Source organism: Pristis pectinata, chromosome 19 (genome assembly GCF_009764475.1).
Source record: "Pristis pectinata isolate sPriPec2 chromosome 19, sPriPec2.1.pri, whole genome shotgun sequence".
NCBI classification, from domain to species: domain Eukaryota; kingdom Metazoa; phylum Chordata; class Chondrichthyes; order Rhinopristiformes; family Pristidae; genus Pristis; species Pristis pectinata.
In genome coordinates, this window is record NC_067423.1 from 42,886,965 (window position 1) to 42,907,235 (window position 20,271).

Sequence of the window (20,271 nt, forward strand, 5' to 3'; positions counted from 1 at the left end):
CACTGTTACTTTTCCAGTGAAGGCAGAAGAATTGACAGAGAGTGAATCCTCTACAGCACTTTTTATAGCTGTTTCATTTGGACCAATAAATACTGCTCATCACAAAGGTAGAATGTTTCAATTTATGACGCATTAAACTATTTAAAATTATTTTTGGATATTACTCAGTAAAAGTTTACACTATATGTCTCTGCCAGTCACTGGACTCACTGGATGGATCCTGGGAACTTTCTGAGATCAATCAATGTCGTTTGTTGGCTGCTCACAAAGTTACAGGATAAATAGGGTGGAGAAATGAGAGTGTAACACAGATGTATTATAAGATTAATACTGATCATGCACTGAGAATACTTTGTACAGATTCGGTTGCAGAATGAAAAAACTATTTTATCCGTTGAAGGGATACAGATGATGCCAGTGGTTGAGGGGCAGGAAGGACTGGATGAAAAGAATGATGCTGTAAGCTTCTCAGGGTTTACAGGATTGATGCTTTCGATGTTTTCAACTCTTCAAACATTTTATTAGACAGCAGGGGCAGCAAGGTATCACAGCGGTCAGTGCTGCTGCCTCACTGTTCCAGGGACCCGAGTGATCCCGGCCTCCAGTTCTGTTCACGTGGAGTTTGCACATTCTGCCTGGAGGATGGGATTAGTAAAAATAGATACTCGATGGCCGACACAAACACAGTGGGCTGAAGTGCCTGTTTCTGTGCAGTATAACACTATGACTGCAATGTAACTATGTATTATAATGGTATGGACGTTAGTGTAAACAAAACACTGGGGTTCATTTCTAGAGGAATATAAATCAAAATTGGATGTTATATTAAATTAAATATACCGCCATTCAAGCATCATGCACAGTTCAGTCTCCATGTATAAAAATGATATGGATTTACAAGAAGTAGTACAAAAATTATTTACAAGAATGACACCAGAATCAAAAGGCTATGTGTTTCCTCAAGAAAAAAGAAGATACCACCTTGATACAGGCCTTAATGATGATGCATATTCAAAAGTATAGTCCAAGAGATGAGTGATGTTTCCACTCGTATGAGGAATCTAAAACCAGGGTCCATGAATACATGATAGTCGCTGGTAAGTAATTCAAGGGAAGCACCTTGATTCCCAAGAGTCAGAACCTGCTATCATACGCAGGAGAAACTGGAAAGACGTTAAAGGAGGAAGGAGTAAAAGGATAGGTTGACATTTTCCATTGTTGATAGGACGAGATGAAGAAATTGGAGGAAGAAGGTTGAGTGGCGTGCAACGCTGGCATGGGTGGGTTTAATATCCAGCTTCTGAATAGTTAGCTGCATGTAATATGATCGTCAGAATACTGGAATATAAATGAGATGGACCTCTGTCTTTTATCATTCAGCAGTTTTTGTTCTGTGTGTGGCACAGTTGTCTTTTCAGGAAGCCAGGGAACTGAACTTGTATGTGGAATAATTCACTTCATACAATTGCACAATTTGCATTGATTTAGTGGCTTTAATGTATAAAACTGTTCCAAATGTTAGAACCCTTGTTTGGGGGTCTGACACATCACGGCAACCCCTGGTGTAGAGTCAGTCAGCACTGAAAAGACCTCTTTGCCCACTGTATCCTCTCCAACCATCAAGCATCCACTTTATGCATGAATCCTAACCTGATCCATTTTATTGTTTGCCCCTCCCCCCAATCTCTCCCATTTCAACAATTCGTCTACACACTTGGGGCAATTTACAGTGGCCAATTAACCTACCAACCCACATGTTTTTGGGATGTTGGAAGAAATCGGAGCACCTGGAGGAACCCCACTTACCGGAGGTTAGGATTGAAGCTAGGGCTGTGAGGCAACAGCTCTATTAGCTTCACCACTGTGCTGCCTGATGTACCATATCAGGTGTTGCTGACCCTGCCCCGTCAGAGACTGGCAACTTCATGCTTCAAGCCCAGATTCAATTGGTGCTATTTTCTCTGTCTTTAGAGGAAAGATCTATTCCTTCCAAGGCCAAATGAAAATTCTCCCTCGAAGCTTCAAACCTGATCTTTGTTCCAACCACAATGTTGGTCTGCCTACAGTTGGCATAATGGTGGGTGTGCACCAGATATTCTGCAGCTCTCAGCCCCTTTGTTAATATTCCTGAATTGCAGCGCAGATATGCCCTCATAAATATTACAAATTTAACACCAATTTTCATTTGCCTGAGCTTTTCTCTATAACTGTGGCCACATCTGTTGAATTGGCAGAATATTTGTGTTGGAAATACTGCCTATTGAAATGTTCTCTTGTTAAGAAACATTTTGTACCATTGTTACAGTAATGCAGTTGAAAGGTCAAGATCGATTCCTGGAGTTCTTTGTCCTATTGATGCATAGATTAATACGAGAAGAGAATTTTAAACCAGTTTCAAGGTGGGCAGATGAAGTTGTAGCGTATATAAAAAGGTAAGCACATTGTCATTTAAAACAAATACAAAAAAATAGAAAATCCTGGAAATATTCAATGGGACAGGCAGCAACCATGGAGAAAGAAACCGAATTTAATATTTCAGATCATCGACCTTTCATCAGAACTGGGCATCTGACTCTTGCACTATTTATTAATGTTGACTGATTCAGAAAATCTGCTGTCCAGTATTTTTACTTGAGTAGAACATTTTTTCCAGAAAAACAAAATAACATAATTATTTGTATTTTTAATATGTAGCTAATTTTTCCATTTTGTAAACAGCTTTCTGTCAGGAAATGTAAATTTGTTATCTATGAACACATGTAAACAAGGGAAATAATTTTAACTGTGGGTTTGGGTCAAATGGGAAAGTTGAATATTAAAAACCTGAAACTAGGTTCAAACCTGCTTTAAATCCATTACTTCTCGATTTAAAGGACGTGAGAAGAGGGAACGGCATCATCTCTGCACTTAGGAGGTTGGTTGATCATTGAAACTCCCTCAGGAGGCTGCTGCCTTCATTTTAAATTTACTCACCATCACTGGCAAGATGGTGATCAGAACAATTCAGGCAGATCAGGAGTGTTTCCTCCAAGTCCAACAAGCATATCCTGTTAAACCTGTTCCCCAAACTCCATGATCTCCCACCAACACCCCCATGCAATTATTCAACTACCCTCCAATCTCTTCTGGGCCCTTCCTTAATTGTCCAGAAACCCCGACTGTCACTTCCCTCCCATTCTTCACCATTCCCCAGATCTGTAGTTCTTCCCCGTCTTATCTTTCTGTCATTCCTGGTTTCTGCAACTTCTGGATCACCCTCCACCCAACCACCCCCCCCCCCCCCCCACCCCGCCCCATCATCCATTCTGTCCCCCTGCCCTCTTAACACTCTGATCCTTGCCTGATGTCTCCCCAAGCCCCATATTCTTCCCAACTCTGATCTCTGCTCCCCTTTTGATCTCTCCAAATACCCTTCACTCTTTGATGTGGTCCATAATGATCCTAGTATTTCCCACCATGCTCTAGCATCCTCGTGATTTCTACACCCACTGCAGCTAAAACATTCCACAGTTTCGACAGAGTGTAAACGTCAGTAAAATGGTGAGGGAACTGATTTCACTCTAAAACTTAGTATGGTTTTGAATAAAGAATTTAGAATTTAACTTGATTTGAAATGTTGGCCCAAAACAAAGAAAGCTGCCTGTCAGCTGACTGGTGATAATTGACAGCTAGTTAGTCTCACGTAAGTGGTTGCTTGATTTGATGGTAATTAATGTCAACTGAGTCAAAATATAGCAGATGGCTAAGTGAGGACAGGGATAGTTAGCAGCACCACATGGGTAATGACAAGTGGAGTGAAGGAACAGAGTGGATTATGACAAGAATGTAGCAGCAATTGGGATTTAAGGTGGAGAAAAAATTGTCAGAAGGTCATAATTAAAGGTACTTTATCTGAATGCATGAAACATTTGTTACAACATAGCTGGCACAATTAAGGTCAAGTAGCTATGTTCTAATGCTCCATCCAGAGTCTTAGTTGTGAGGTTCATATAGGGTGAGAATTGAATATACCAGGATACTTGGTATTTTGGAACACTGGGGAAAATGGAACAGGAGGTGGATTATCTCTAATAATATAATATCACAATGGGACAGTAGTAAGAAATAATCTTGGATCAAAAAAGTCAGGACATAGAATCATTTTGAGTAGAGGAAAGAGCAAACAAGGAATGGAATTACTTTTGGGAGTAGCCTACAGGTCTCTGACAGTGGCTGTAGTTGGAAAGAGTCTTTTTTAGAAATCAAGGAGGCTTGTACCAATGGTAATGTACTAACCATGGGCGACTTTATTCTTAGAGGTATGGCAAATCAAGTTCGCAGTGATAGTCTTGAAGACACGTTCATGGAACTCATCTCATGTTGTGGACTCATCCAGGGAAAAAATGTATAATTTGATGGGATTATTTAGTGATCTATTTGTAATAACTAATTTAATGAGCTTTTTATAGAATTTTACATTGACTTTGGGAATAGAAAACTTTAGTCCAAAAGTAGAAACTAAACTCAAATAAAAATACTCTACTTAGGTATGAAGTGAAGGTTGGTTAAAGTGGATTGGAAAATTAGATTAAACGTTATAATGGTAGACAAATAGCAGCAAATGTTTAGAGAGATATTTCATAAGTCTCAACAAAAAAATATACCTTTTGAGGAATTACATAGCATCAGGACCATAATTGCTCCTCTGTCTTCGGGGTCCTGACCCCAGAAAGTATCGGGGCCACGTGTCTATCAAAACGATTGTCAGCTTTACTTGCCAAAATACAAACGAACGTTTTCTTTCAACCAATCAGGCGGAACAGATCTCTTCTTGGCATAAAAAAATCTGAGAAGAAAACAACCAAGTTGCTGAAAAACACAGCGGTTGTGGTGGAGTACCACAATGTAAGTTACAGCTGCAGTATTTGGTGATTGTTTCTGGTTTCAATTACAAGTTAGCCAGTGTGGATTTCTTCCAACTGACGTATTTCCAGCAAACATGTAGATGTTTTATATCAAGATTTTAGAGAAGTTGAAATCAACTATGAATCTGCAAAGAATAATTTGGGGTTGCCACATCTCTGTAGACCGTGGATCTAATGGAGGGAACTATACTTGTACAAGGCAAGTTGGCTAAAAAAAAGGGGCAGGCACGGTAGCGTAGTGGATAGCATAACGCTATTCAATTCCCGCCGCTGTCTATAAGGAGTTTGTACGTTCTCCCTGTGCCTGCGTGGGTTTCCTCTGGGTACTCTGGTTTCCTCCTACATTCCAAAGACGTACGGGTTAGGAAGTTGTGGGCATGCTTTGTTGGTGCCGGAAGCGTGGCGACACTTGCGGGCTGCCCCCAGAACACCTTACGCGGAAGATATATTTCACTGTGTGTTTTGATGTACATGTGACTAATAAAGATATCTTATCTTATCTCAAAAATACTCCATGTTCCTACTGGAAGCAAGACATCAAGATGGAGATGGTTGAAAGAATTAACTATGTGGCAAGGTTATGAGAAGCCATGGAATTTTATTGTGTAGAGTGAGATTGTGCAACCTATTGAGTCTGCACTATTTCTTGAAAGAGCTATCCATTTTTCTCCATTTCCTTACATTTTTATCTCCCTTAAATATTTATCCAGTCTGCTTTTCAAATCTACAATTAAATGTGTTTTTGTTGAGCAATGTATTCCAAATTCTAACCATGTATTCCATATTTGGTTTTCGGACCTGTTGGCCATTGGAAACGATTTTGCTTTAGTTAATATCTCTAAATCTTTCATAGCTTTAAGTACTTCTTCCAAGTCTCATCATAAATCTGCTTCAAGGAGGAAAGCTAAGTTTCTCTTGTCTAATAAATCATCCTCACAGTATTCTAGTAAATCAGCACCCTCGCCTTTCTGGAACATTCACACCCTCCATGCAGTGTAAGGCTGTGAATTGATCTCGTATCTCCAGGTGGGCCAGAAAGAATTTATATAGATTTAACTTGATTTTCAGCTTTTACACTCATCACTTCCAATTATAAAGTTGAGATGCTGTACGCTTTATTAACTGGAAGGCAAGAATGATGTTAAAATGTGAGATCATACCTATTCGGAAAAGGATGAAATGCTGTCCCATTTTTCTTAAGAAAAAATTTGGCTGAGGGTCGACTTAACTAAGGTTTTTAGAATTTATGAAAGGTTTGGAAAGAATAAATGCAGATACTTATGGGAGAGACAACTGGATGCTATCAGTTAAGAGATTTGCCAAGAATTAAAATTCAGATTAAAAAATTGTCGATTCTGAGTGTGTAAGGATGTGAAATTATTACTACACAGACTGGTTAGTGAATAATCTTGTGCTTTAAAGGGAAGGCTGGAGAAACATATGAGAGAAGGGACTGGTTGGGCTGAGCATCTATCTCCGTTCTGTATTGGCTGTACAATCTACGTAATTCTACGTAACAGCTTTGTTACTCTCGCATACCACCTTCACTGATTTGTGCCTCCAGATCTCGCGTATCTCACACCCCTTTAAGATTGTGTCATGTGGCTTGTATTACACTCCTTCATTCTTCTTACCAAAATGTATAATCTCTTAGTTTCTGCAGTCACTTTCCTGTACATCTGTTCACTTGCTCTATCAGCCTGACTATATCCTCTTCAAATCTGTCACAAACTTTCTTACTTTTATTGCACTTACGCCCTTCAACCCATCACCAAATCATGGTCTCTCACCCCAAGCTGAAGTTTTAACGTAAATTAGGACTATCAGCAGTCCTGGGCAAATATTTTGTATGCCTCTCCTTGGTCTAAGCTTTCTCTGCTGTTCCTTGGCTTGTGACATTTTTACGGATTCACTGCCCTTTTACCCCTTTGGGTTCAATTTTATGGAAAAAACATATGACATTAGCAATCTGGTGGAGATGGCAGCACAGGGGTAGGTTCTGTCTGGTAATTCAGAGCCCTGGCTAATGACTCAGACAGAAGTTTAACTCATAAAATAGCAACTGAAGGATTTAAATTTGGTTTATTAAATAATGTGAGATAAAAAGCTAAGCACAGATATTGTATTGGTGAAATTAATTGATAGTTTAAAAACCTCTCAAATGGCCTTATTTGGTAGGAAATCCGCCATGCTTGCTCACTGTATATACGGTAGTTTGATTCCAGAGCCATAGCAATGTAACTGACTTTAAATCTCTGAAATAACCTAACAAGCTGCTCAGTTGTATCAAACTGCTGTACAAATTTGTGATAAGAAGTGGATGGAGCATTGACCCTGGCACTGGATTTATACACAACCTAGCAGAGTCAACCTAACAAAATCCTCCTCATGAATATTAAAGAACCTGGAAGTATAGTACTGGTCTAATCACACTTCACTAATCATATCTTTCTGCCAGCATTACAAACTCCTCCACTGTGGTCCCTGGGTATGTCTAGCTCTAAGGACAGAACAGTTGGGTACAGAGAGTATCACTGGGGTTCCACAATATTGATTCTTGATGCCATGATGCCTTACAATATCAGGTCAAACAAGGATTTAAAGGAAAACTTCTGATGATTACTGCCTACTATCCTTGCTCGGCTGGTGAATCTGTAGACCTCGAGGTTGAACACCACTTGGAAGAAGAACTGATGGTTGTAAGAACACTGTGGTAATCTAGGTAGACACCTCCATGTCTAGCTAGATCATTGGGGGTATAAAAGAGGAAGTAAATAAATTTTTGAAAGATCCAGGAATTTAGGGCTACAGGAGACTGGCACAGAAAAGGATACGAGACCTGGGGAAGAACAGCCATAATCACAATGAATGGCAGATCATTGTGATTATGGCATGAGGGAGGGAGTGGCCGCCTTGTGCTTCTATTTTCTTATGTCCATTACCAAGAGTGGTTTGATAGTAACACCAGTAATTGAGCTGGCCAAGTAGCTGCAAACTTTGTGACAAGATCAACGGGGGTAAGCCTCTACTTTAACTTGTTCTTATGGTATTTTCAAATCCCTCAGTTCTCCCTCATCATTCCTCTTATGGAAGATTAGAAGGTTCTGGCCTGTACTTTTGCAATTTTTACACTTGTTTCCTACAGCCTTCTAAGATTAAGCCCATCTTGACTGCATGGCATCTGTTACAAGGACTGCCAAATTTTCTAATGTCTATTTGTATATCTGTACATCAGCACCAGGAAGATCTCTATTTTGTTCTTTCATTGGCCTTGCTGTTCCAGACAATCCATTTATCATTATCACATGTACAGAAGACCTTTTTCTTGTTATCATAGAACCATAGAACAGTACAGCACAATACAGGCCCTTTGGCCCACAATGTTGTGCTGACCTTTAAACCTCGCCTAAGACTATCTAACCCTTCCTCCCACATATCCCTCTATTTTAAATTCCTCCATATACTTATCTAGTAATCTCTTGAATCTGACCAATATACCTGCCTCCAACACTGCCCCAGGCAGCGCATTCCACATCCCAATCACTCTCTGGGTAAAAACCTCCCTCTCATATCTCCCTTGAACTTCCCACCCATTACTTTGAAGCCATGCCCTCTTGTATTGAGCATTGGTGCCCTGGGAAAGAGGCACTGTCTATATTTTGTTTGTCACTAATCTTTTGTACTATCTCTTCACCTTTCATTTCCATTTCACTTCTCTATACTTTTAATGTTTGATTTAATTCTCCCTTGTAATTTTAAGCTGATATCTCATGTAGCTGTTCTGGTTCATTCTATTCTCTTAACTCCTTTTCATCTTGGAAGTTCTCCTTTCCTACTTGTGGGAAAAGTACTTTCCTACTTTCGGCCTGCTATAGCAAGGAATTTTTTAAAATTTTGTACATTACAGTTAACTGTCCAGATGTCTTTCACATATTTTCCCAGCGCCGAGAGGAAGTTAAATAGTGGGATAAAACAGAAAGTTCTGTAAATACACACCAGGTCTGACATCAACAGTGATGGGAGCAACAGGTTTAAGATTTCAGCTAGATGAATTTTCTTCGGAACATCATTGACCTGAAATGTTACATCTGTTTCTCTGCCCACTGATCTGACCTGACGTGCTGAGTATTTCCAATATTTTGTGCCTTCATATTTCCAGTATCTGCAGTTCTTTTTTTGCTTTTTAAATAGGACAGATTGCCTTTCAAAATTAAGGACTAGTAACATGTTCAAAATTGGCCTTGTATTCATACTTGCTTAAAGTATTTGAGTGCACATATACCCCAAAATTATTTATGCTGGGGGATCTGCCTGTTATTCCTGCCCCAGGTTAGACCTGGTGCAAGTTCAGTTACTTCATTCACTTGAAATGGAGAGGAATGGCTGTGATGGAGAGAGGTAAGTTTCTCATAATTTACATATTTTGAACAGATTGAGTTAATTTCAATGTGTTTAATTTTTAGGAATTTTCTGGAGCTTTAAATATTTTTCAATGTTTGGGGGAATTTTAAACTTTTTATAAGTATATTTACTTTTTAGTAGTTTGAGTGTTTTTGAATGATCGTGAATATCAGAGACCTCCAGGGAGTTGTGAGTTTTGACAGCCAGCTGATCCCTCTGGGAATTTGTGACTAGAAGTCTCTTCTAGTTCTTAGAGATTGTACAAAAAGTTTTCATTGGGGGATCCACTCAAAGTCACACTGGGCTCATTGTGTAGCTGAGTGGCAAATGTGAGCAGAGAACACTCCCAGGAAACTCCAGGACAACATTTTACTGGTTTTTATTGCATGACGTTTACTGCTGTTGTTTCAAAGATTTAAGATTTTCATGTAGGGTTTTCGAATATAAAATCACGTTAGAGTCAGTGAAATTGAAGATGGTGAATTATGCTCTTCAATTTCACAACATTTATAGAATTTATGGTTGATCTAGAAGATCATTCAGTGATTTGTAACTTCATTACAAAGGATGTTGTTTTCATTATTCAGACACCTGTGCACAAGAAAACAAGAAAAGATAAAGTGAAGTTGAATGAACTTCTGGATGACTTTCTCAATAATCCAATCCTTAAAATGGACCCATCTGCACAAAGGTAGATAAGATTAGGGGTTGTGCTCTTTTTCATCTTTTTTTCATTATTAATATTCATTGCTTTCAACTTGGCAATCACTATTCTTTCTTGCCCAAAGCAAATTAATTTTTTTTTTAACAGTCTTGTTCAACCTTTCTTCTTCCACTCATTCTGTTCAATGAAAAATGCAGAAGGGCAAACTGGGAGCAGCACCGGGCAAACCTAAAAATGATGAGGTGTCAGCCTAATGAAGCTGTATGCTAAACTGCAGAAGGAGAATACAATAGACAGAGTTAAGTGATCTCACAACCAGCAGATCAGATCAAAGCTCTGCAGTCTCACCAGGAATGTGGTGGACATATGAAACAGCTCAGTGTTGGTAGGGCCCAGCATGTGAGTTCTGAAGACAAGGCTGAAGCATTCACAGCCATGTTCAGTGAGAAGTATTGAATGGATGACCCAAGTTGGCTTCCTCATGAGATCTTCACCACCACAGAAGCCATAATTAAGCTAATTTGATTCACTTCACGATATCAAGAAAAGGCTGAGAACATTAGATACAGCAAAGGTTATTGGGTAGACAATATCCTAGCTATAATACTGAAGAACTGCTAGCCACTGGCATCCACCTGACAATGTGGAATATTGTGCAGTAATTAGCTGGATAAATCCACTCCAGTTATTTACTGCCCACTCAGTCTACTTTCATTCAGTAAATTGATAGATGGTGTTATCAATAGTGCTGTGAAGTGACACTTACTTACCAATAACCTGCTCACTGAAGTCCATTTGGAGACTCACCAGGACCTCGCCACTCTAGATCTCATCACAGCCTTGATGCAGACGTGGCCCAAAGAGCTGAATTCCAGTGGTGAAGTGAGGATGAAGTGGAGATGTTCACTGATGCTTGAACAATGTTCAATTCCATTTGTAACTCCTCAGCAAATGAAGCAGTCCATGGCTGCATGCAGCAGGATCCAGATAGCATTCAGACATAGATGAGTAAATGTAAGTAACATTCGCTCTACTGAAGTGCCAGGCAATGAACACCTCTGATAAGGTCTGGAATTCCCTGGGAGTATTCTTATTTTTATGTTAACCTTTTCATTTAACTGTGTATCTTGCTTCAAATCTTTCTTTATTTACATGTATTCTTATGTCAAAAATTATTGAACATTGTGTAAATGTTAGAAAATGGTGAAGAACTGTGTCCTTTTTTGTTTGAAATAACTATGTTTGGACATGGTTGTAGGCCAGCAGAAATATTTCCAATTATATAATGTTTAAAGATAGCTTTCAAAAATATTTGGCAGCTGAGCTGTAATATTTTTATTGCATGTGTAAATTCCTTTTATGTGTGTTTTTTTCCCTTCATGTGTGAATTTTTAATGCATTATTTAGAAAACAGAAGGAAAAATTGGAAAAGAAGGCCAGAGAAATTTTCCGAACACAACTCAGACCACTTGTGCACAATTACCTGCAGCGCAAAAGATTCCATCAGTTTTGTATTAATGAAATGCCATGGCACAGTCAGCTACACAAGCTATTGGGAATTATGCACTTTAATTCTTTCATTAAGTGCTACGAAGAAGAAGGCTGGACGTCAAAAACCATTAGCAGGTACATTGGAATTAACAACTGTCATTATACACAAGTAATGTCAATGGTAACATTGAAATGGTGATTAAGGGCAAAAGTTCCCATCTAAGACAGTCCTGTGATTCCCAAACTATAACATGTTTAAACTTAGAAAAACTTAGGAGTGGTACTATTAATCCTTTGGTTAAATTTGAGGAAACTTGGAGCCCATTTATCCAGCATTTTCATATGATGTAAGCTGACCTTTTCCAAATCCTTTTCAATAACTTTCTATTCAAATATAGAGGAGCGGAGTTAATGACATAATAATGCTTTTAACTGAAGAAATACGACAGCTCAGCTTTTGTTTAGTTCTTGGTTAGTTTTTGTTTATTATTACTATTTTTTTGTTTTGTTACTTTTTTTATTTCTGTTTTTTTTCATATAATCACATTTCTTTTTAAATCTTTCTCATGTTTAATTATCAAGAGATTGGGAGGTTCAGATTATATATCTTACTCTTTGTGTCTGTATATGTTAACTTATTATTGTAATCCCGATCTCTTTGTATCATGTGTATAATCACTATTGTTATGTTTATTAATTTGAAATTTAATAAAAAGATTGAAAAAGAAAAAGAAGACAGTCCTGTGTGGTAAGCCAGTCTGGAAGGTTAGATCACATAGGATCCAGGGTGAGCTAGCCAATAGGATACAAAATTGGCTTGGTGGAAGGGGTCAGAGGGTGGTACTGGAGGGTTGTCATTCAGATTGGAGGCCTACCATGACCAGTGTTGTCTCGCAGGGTTCGGTGCTGGGGCCACTGTTGTTTTTCATCTATAGTAACAATTTGGATGGCAATGTTGTTAACGTGGTTAGTAAGTTTGCAGATGACACCAAGATTGGTGGTGTAGAAGGTTATATAAGATTACAACAGGACCTAGCTGAACTGGAGAAGTGGACCAATGAATGGCAGATGGAATTTAATTCGGACACGTACAAAGTGTTGCATTTTGGTCAGTCAAACCAGGGCAGGACTTGCACGGTAAATGGCAGGTTACTGGAGAGTGTTGTAGAACAGAGAGACCCAGGAGTACAGGTACATAGTTCACTGAAAGTGGTGGTACAGGTGGATAGTGTGGTGAAGAATGCATTTGGCACTCTTGCCTTCATCAGTCAAGGTATTGATAACAGGAGTTGGAACATCATGTTACAATTGTACAAGTCATTGGTGAGACCACATTTGAAGTACTGTGCGCAGTTCTGGTTGCCCAGCTATAGGAGGATGTCGTTAAGCTAGAAAGGGTGCAGAAATGATTCATGAGGATATTAGCAGGACTGGAGGGCTTGGGTTATAACAAGAAGCTGGACAGGCTGGGACTTTTTTTCCCTGAGGCGTAGGAGGTTGAGGGGTGACCTTCCAGAGATTTATAAAGTCATGAGGGGTATGGATGAGATGGATGGTTATAGTCCTCTTCCCAGGGCAGGGGAGTCTAAAGCTAGAAGACTTAGGTTTAAGGTGAGAGAGAAAAGATGTATAAAGGACCTGAAGGGCAATTTCTTCACACACACGGGCGTATATGGAATAAGATGCCAGGGGGAAGCTATAGAGGTGAGTATGATTATAATGTTTAAAAGACATTTGGACAGGTACATGGATAGAACAAGTCTGAAAGGATATGGGGCAAACGCAGGCAAATGGGATGAGCTCGGATAGACATCTTGGTCGACATTGACGAGTTGGGCTGAAGGGCCTGTTCCTGTACTGTATCCTAGCCTTGCTGTAAAGGAGAGTTTTGTGTCTTTGCATTTGAATGGGAGTGGAGTGGTGATCTCTCTCACATCTGGATGATCCTAACAGTGGAGTTGTAAACCTGATATGTCCATTTAAAAGAGACGTTGTTACGGAAATAATCCAGACCATGATTACTTTGTATGCCCACCTCTCAGAGGAGAAGGATAGAGATGCTTTCTTTTGAAAGAATAAGAAAAGTTTTAAAATTCAGATTGACTGAAACAAGATGAGAAAAATTTCCCAGATCTTCTTATTTCATATTGAACAGTGGAGGTATATCATGCTCTTACCTGCAGTGACAGCTTTGTGTAGTTTTCAACTGAAATGGAGTTTAATTGCAATGAAGCTTTTGCAGAAACCAGAAAAAAAAACCCAGTTGACTAGGGTTAGAAGCTAAGAGTCGTAAGGAGACAGAGGAGAGTTAAAAGCTCGGTGAAAAGTGTTTAGAGAGTGGAGGTGGAAAAAGTAGTGGTTGTGCAGTATGACACCAGTACTTTCAGTGAAAATCGACAACACTGCAGATATTGGAAATCTGAAACAAAAACAGATGCAGCTGGAAAGTCTCAGCAGGTCAGGCAGCGTCACCCACAGACTCTTTCCACTGAGTCCCCTCCCCCTACCGATCTGATCTACCCACCCGACCTCCCTTGGTTCCAGGCTCCACCTTCCTCTCCCATCAGATTCCATCATCTGCAGCCCTTTGTTGCCTCCGCCTCTCACCTCCCAGCCTCTGTCGCTATTTCCACCCTCCCCTCCTCCATCTATCAATCACCCTTCCCCCTCACCTTGATCCACCTATCACCCGCCAGCTCTTGTCCCAATCCCTTCCCCTCTCCTCTTTAGCCTGGCTGTCTCGCCTCTTCTTTCAGTCCAGATTAAGGATTTTGGGCCCAGTCTGTCCATTTCCCTCCACAGATTCTGCCTGACTTGTTGAGTTTCTCCAGCATTTTGTTTGTTGCTCCTGATTCCAGCATCTGCAGTCTCTTGTGCCGCCATATCAAAGGATATAGATCAGTTCAAAATAAGGTTGGAGAAATGGCAAATGGAGTTTAATCCAGACAAGTGTGAGGTGGTGCGCTTTGGGAAGTCGAATGTAAGAGGGAAGTATACAGTAAATGGTCGGACCCTTCAGAGCGTGGATGTACGGAGGAATCTTGAGGTGCAAGTCCATAGCTCCATGAAAGTGGCAACACGAGTAGATAGGGTGGTAAAGTAGGCATGTGCTATTCTTGCCTTCATCAGTCGGGGCATTGAGCATAAAAGTTGGCAGATGCATAAAATTTTGGTTAGGCCACATTTGGCGTATTGTGTTCAGTTCTGGTTGCTGCATTACAGGAAGTTTGTGGAGGCTTTGGAGAGCGTGCAGAAGAGATTCACTAGGATGTTGCCTGGATTGGAGAGTATTAGCTGTGGGGTGACCTGATACAAGTATCTAAAATTATGTGAGGCACAGATCAGATATACAGAGTCCTTTCTCCAGGGCAGAAATACCTAATACTAGAGGGCATAGCTTTAAGGTGAGAAGGGGGAAGTTTAAAGGAGATTAGTGAGACAAATTTTTTTTACACAGAGTGGTAGGTGCCTGGTATGCATTGCCAGGGGTGGTAGTCTACTGTGATAAGACTATTGAACGGTTCCCTTATACAATGAGATGGACTCTGACCTCACAATCTACCTTGTTGTGACCTTGCACCTTACTGCACTGCACTTTCTCTGTAACTGTGACACTTTACTCTGTACTGTTATTGTTTTTACCTGTACTACCTCAATGCACTCCGTACTAACTCAATGTAACTGCACTGTGTAATGAATTGACCTGTACGATCGGTTTGTAAGACAAGCTTTTCACTGTAACTCGGCACAAGTGACAATAATAAACCAATACCAATATGTTATTAACATTTAAGAGATATTTAAGCAGGCACGTGAACAGGGGATAGAGGGATATAGACCATATGCAGGCAGATGGGATTAGTTTAAATTTGCATTGTGGTTGACATAGATTCTCTAGGCGATAGGGCCTGTTCCTGTGCTGTATGATAGTTCCAGATAGAAACTGTACCCAGCAACTGTGCCCCTCAAGAATCAACAGCTTCAGGAGAAGATAGGGAAATGCTCATTGGAGCGACCAGAAACGTCATCATTTATGTTAAATGCGAGAAAAAAGAGAGAGGCTAGGAAAGGGAAGAAAAGAAGAGGCAATGCTGTGGGGGTGGGGGTTTGTTTACTTAAAGTGGGAGAATTCAATGTTCATTCTGTTAGGCTGTAAGGTCCCAAGTTGGAAAATGAGGTGTTGTTCCTCCATTTTGTATTTGGATTTCTCCCGGCAGTGGAGGAGGCCGAGGACTGACATATCAGTGATGGTGGGGGGGGGGAGGGAATTGAAGTGACTGGCAACGGGGAGATACAGGTCATGGTTATGGCGCAGGTGTTCTGTGAAATGGTCACCTAGTCTACGCTTGGTCTCACCAATGTAGAGGAGGCCACACTTGGAGCACCAAATGCAGTAGATGATATTAAGGGAGGTGCAGGTGAATCTCTGTCTCACCTGAAAGGACTGTTTGGGTCCCTGGATGGAGGTGGTGTAGGGGCACGTGTTACACGTATGGTGGGGGCAGTGGAAAGTCCCCAGGGTGGGAGCGGGATGGGTTGGGGGGGGCGCGAAGCGAACTCGGGAGTCAGTGCGGTCCCTGCAAAAGGCTGAAAGGGATGGGGAGGGGAAGATATGCTTGGTGGTGGGGTCCCGTTGGAGCGGCGGAGAATCATGTGTTGGATACGTAGGCTGGTGGGATGAAATGTGAGGACAAGGGGGACCCTGTCCCTATCCCTGGTTCTAGGAGCTGTTGTCTTTTCATTTGTATCTGCCTTCAAAACAGACCAAATAATCTCGTGTCCATGAAAGAGAGATTCATCTTGATTGAAAAGGCAAATTTTCACACTATATATTGTACAAAATCCTCCACCATCACCTGTGGCACTGTATTCCTGACACATAGAACATAGAACTATAGAACAGCACAGCACAATTCAGGCTGTTCGGCCCACAATGTTGTGCCGACCTTTAAACCTCGCCTAAGACTATCTAACCCCTTCCTCCCACATATCCCTCTATTTTAAATTCCTCCATATGCTTATCTAGCAATCTCTCGAATTTGACCAATGTACCTGCCTCCACCACCACCCCAGGCAGCGCATTCCATGCCCCAACCACTCTCTGGGTTAAAACCTCCCTCTAATATCTCCCTTGAACTTCCCACCCATTACCTTAAAGCCATGCCCTCTTGTATTGAGCATTGGTGCCCTGGGAAAGAGGCACTGGCTGTCCACTCTATCTATTCCTCTTAATATTTTGTACACCTCTATCATGTCTCCTCTCATCCTCCTTCTCTCCAAAGAGTAAAGCCCTAGCTCCCTTAATCTCTCCTCATAATGCATACTCTCCAAACCAGGCAGCATCCTGGTAAATCTCCTCTGTACCCTTTCCAATGCTTCCACATCCTTCCTATAATGAGGCGACCAGAACTGGGCACAGTACTCTAAAGTACTCACAGTACTCTGGACACCAATAAAAAGGCTCTCTTTGCTCCTCAGGGAAATGGAACACAGAAAAGCAGTTTACTTATTGCCTTCCTGTTGTTTACAGATACTCCTTTCTGGATCCTGATATCTTCATTCTTCATAACTCTGGTGCTCTACTTGTTGACACAGAGCGTGGTGATTCTGAAACAGTATTAGAATTTCAACTGTATACAGAGAGAAGAAAGGAAGAAGCATCAGAAATAACATCAGGTTGTATTCAAAAGCAGAATGGTCAGGCTGCCGAACACTTCGTGTGTGTATATGTTTTTGTTCAACAAGTATGTTCCAGAGTAATGCTTCATCATTGGGGTTGTAATCTTTATCATGTTTGTTTCGGGTGGTGTCATCTGTAGCATCTGCCAACAGATACTCCAAAAAAAAATGACATACATTCATGGAGTTGTACAGCATGGGAACAGGTCCTTCAGCCCAACTTGTCCATGCCGACAAAGATGCCTATCTACACTAATCTTATTTGCCTGCATTTGGCCCATATCTCCCTAAGTCCTCCCTATCCATGTTTTTTAAACATTGTAAGTATACCCACCTCTAACACCACCTCTGGCAGCTTGTACCCACCACCCTCTGTGTGAGAAACATGATCCTTGGATCCCTTTTAAATCTTTCCCATCTCACCTTAAACCTATGCCCCCTATTTTAGACTCACCTATCCTTGGGAGAAGACTCTGACCCTCATGATTTTATATACCCCTACAAGGTCACCCCTCAGCCTCCTTCACTCCAGGGAGAACAGTCCCAGCCTATCCAGTCTCACCTTATAACTCAAGTGCTCCAGTCCCAGCAACATCCTTGTGAATCTTTACTGCACCCTCTCTAGCTTAATCACGTTCTTTATATAGTGTGGTGACCAGAACTGCGCACAATACTCCATGTGTCAGATAATTTGATTGATATTATTATAAATTTGGGTAGTTTACTACTAGTAATAAAATACAATGCAACTGTTGGTCTTCTAAAGAAAAGTCAGTAATTGGGCATGTAATGAAAGGTGAGCATATTCTTGTAAATTCTGAATTGAACATTAGAAAATACAATACACATCTGGGAGCACTAGTGCACAGCTGACCCCAAGTCATTTCAGATTATAAACTCCAACTTGGCAGAATGTCTGATTAGCTCTGGCAGGCTGCCTTTCTACCTGCAGTGATTTGAACTTGCTCCAAGTTCCCTGAAGCTCCAATAATTTTCACAAATTACAAGACACCGCTGCCCAAATCCAAAGAGTTGCCAGGAATGCTGCTTTGCTTTTGAGACTGAAACTTATACATCTGTTATTTTTAAATATCTGATGGAATTTGCAGCAAAGAGAACCAAAAAAGTGGCGTGTGCCAGTAGAAATGAATTTCCCACATTCTATTGTGTGGAGGTGTATTTGCCATCAATTCTTTGTATTTAGTAAACCAATGAAGGCACAGCAAACTGAGAATGATATTGGTTCTTTACATTTAATGCTATTTTCCTGATTGGTTTCCCATTAAGGGTGGAATGAGGTGCTGGATCTCCAGCATTGGGTACGTATACTCCATTGGAGCACTGAGCCCCAACTGCAGGAACACAGACCTACCAAAAGCTAGTCAGGTAATGCCTGTGGAGAGAGTTTGAGGTCAGTGACCTTTAATCTGAATAGAGAGGTAAGTGACCTGAAACTTTAGCTTGGTTTCTCACTCTGCAGATGCTGCCTTTCCAGCATTTTCTGCTTGACTGGACCACTACTGGCATTGAAGGGCAGGCATTTTGTTCCTGCTGATCAAGAATATATTTTTAATAAATGTTTTTTCACCTTCAAGGTCCAGACCACTTTGCAGGTCTTGATTCCACCAGGCAGAATTCAAATGCTCTTACAGTTTCCATGCCTAATGTTAAGCTTCAGAAATGGTTATCTAGTTTTGTCAATGTATATTTTAAAAAGCTGATTTCTGAATTTTTAGACCAAGCATAACTAGTTGTTGTTTAATGTTTTAATTACATAGTTGATAGTATATCTGATAGCTCTGAAAGTGAGCTGTCAGTGTCAGCAGCTCAAGAGAAGGAAGAACCGGAACACACTGCAGAAGAACCAGGCATGCCGAGCAGTTCTACCAACTTTATCATAAACCAATTGAGCAAGGCATTCTTGCACTTCAGAAAAGCAGTGGTAATTACATTAACAAAATGTTTATGTTGATATAAGTAAGGTGCTTGCTTCCATGACTTATTTTCCAATTAATGAAAACATAAGATAATTGACACTGTTTGTGATTATATTTCTGTTTAATTCATATTTCTCACAATATAGGAGGCCATTCAGCCCTTTGAATCTGTGCTGGCTCTCATAGCAATTTCATCAATCTCACTCCCCCATTTATTTCCCTTTTATCAATTCTCTTTTTCAAGCCCATTAACTCCATTATAATTCAGCTACCACTTGCCTGCACTTGGGGTAATTTACAGTGCCAATTAACTTGCCAACCTGTGGGTCATTGCGATGTGGGAGTAAACTGGATCAACCAGGGAAAACCCACACGGTCACAGGGAGAATGTGCAAACTTCACACAGACAGCACTGCAGGTTAGGATCAAACCTGGATCGCTGGAGTTGTGAGGCAGCCAGCACTATCTGCTGAGCTACTCTGGCTGCTTTACTCATTCATTCTCCACCAAGGCACACGTAGCTATTACTCATGGAGACAAATGCCTGATTGCTGTGTTTTTTTTCAGGAAATCATGATGTGAACATCCACTTGCCCACTACCCTGCCATGTTTGAGTTGCATGTTAGCTTATGTTTTTGTTGAAGCGTGGCAGCTTGCTGTTCTGTCACACCCTCTGCCAAGAAAATGTACCAGTACTGTTTGTGGCTTGAAGTGAAATGAGATTTTTAATATTAGCTTTTAAATTGTCTGCTCCTTTTCTGCACTTTACAGGAACTGATGGAGTCGCTGTAGGTTTATCCATTGTATTCAGTACTCTGTCAGCATTCCAAAATTACTAAGCTCCTACTGAGCTTCAGTCAGTATCCAGGTTGCTGACCATTGGTGTTAACAGCACTTTCCAAGAACTTGAACCTATTCTGAAGCTCCTCCCTTTTATTAAGCTTCAATAAGCACGGGGTGAATTCCTGAGCCTTAACATTGGCTAAGCATTGCATAGTGCAACAATGTTCATTCTGTTGATGGGAGTGGAAGAGTTAGACCATTCTGTGACTCCTCCAACCCCTTAGTAAAGAACTACCTCCAAAGGACTACAGCATCTGTGTCTCAGTCTATTACAACAAACCAATTATTATTCCCACTGGCAGAAATCTATTGCAAATGATTGATCTTCCAGCCAGTAAGGAAAGAGAGTAA

General features: G+C 40.7%; 1 protein-coding gene across 1 annotated transcript in view; it reads left to right on the forward strand.

Annotated features, from left to right (window-relative positions):
- The window catches only part of cfap54 (cilia and flagella associated protein 54), a 47,961-nt gene that overhangs the window by 26,089 nt on the left and 1,601 nt on the right, over positions 1 to 20,271 (forward strand). The window contains exons 11-16 of the mRNA XM_052034176.1: positions 18 to 107; positions 2,306 to 2,432; positions 4,794 to 4,884; positions 9,893 to 9,996; positions 11,377 to 11,595; positions 16,991 to 17,075. Of these exons, the coding sequence (XP_051890136.1) occupies positions 18 to 107; positions 2,306 to 2,432; positions 4,794 to 4,884; positions 9,893 to 9,996; positions 11,377 to 11,595; positions 16,991 to 17,075 (716 nt within the window). The remainder of the gene's footprint in view (positions 1 to 17; positions 108 to 2,305; positions 2,433 to 4,793; positions 4,885 to 9,892; positions 9,997 to 11,376; positions 11,596 to 16,990; positions 17,076 to 20,271) is intronic.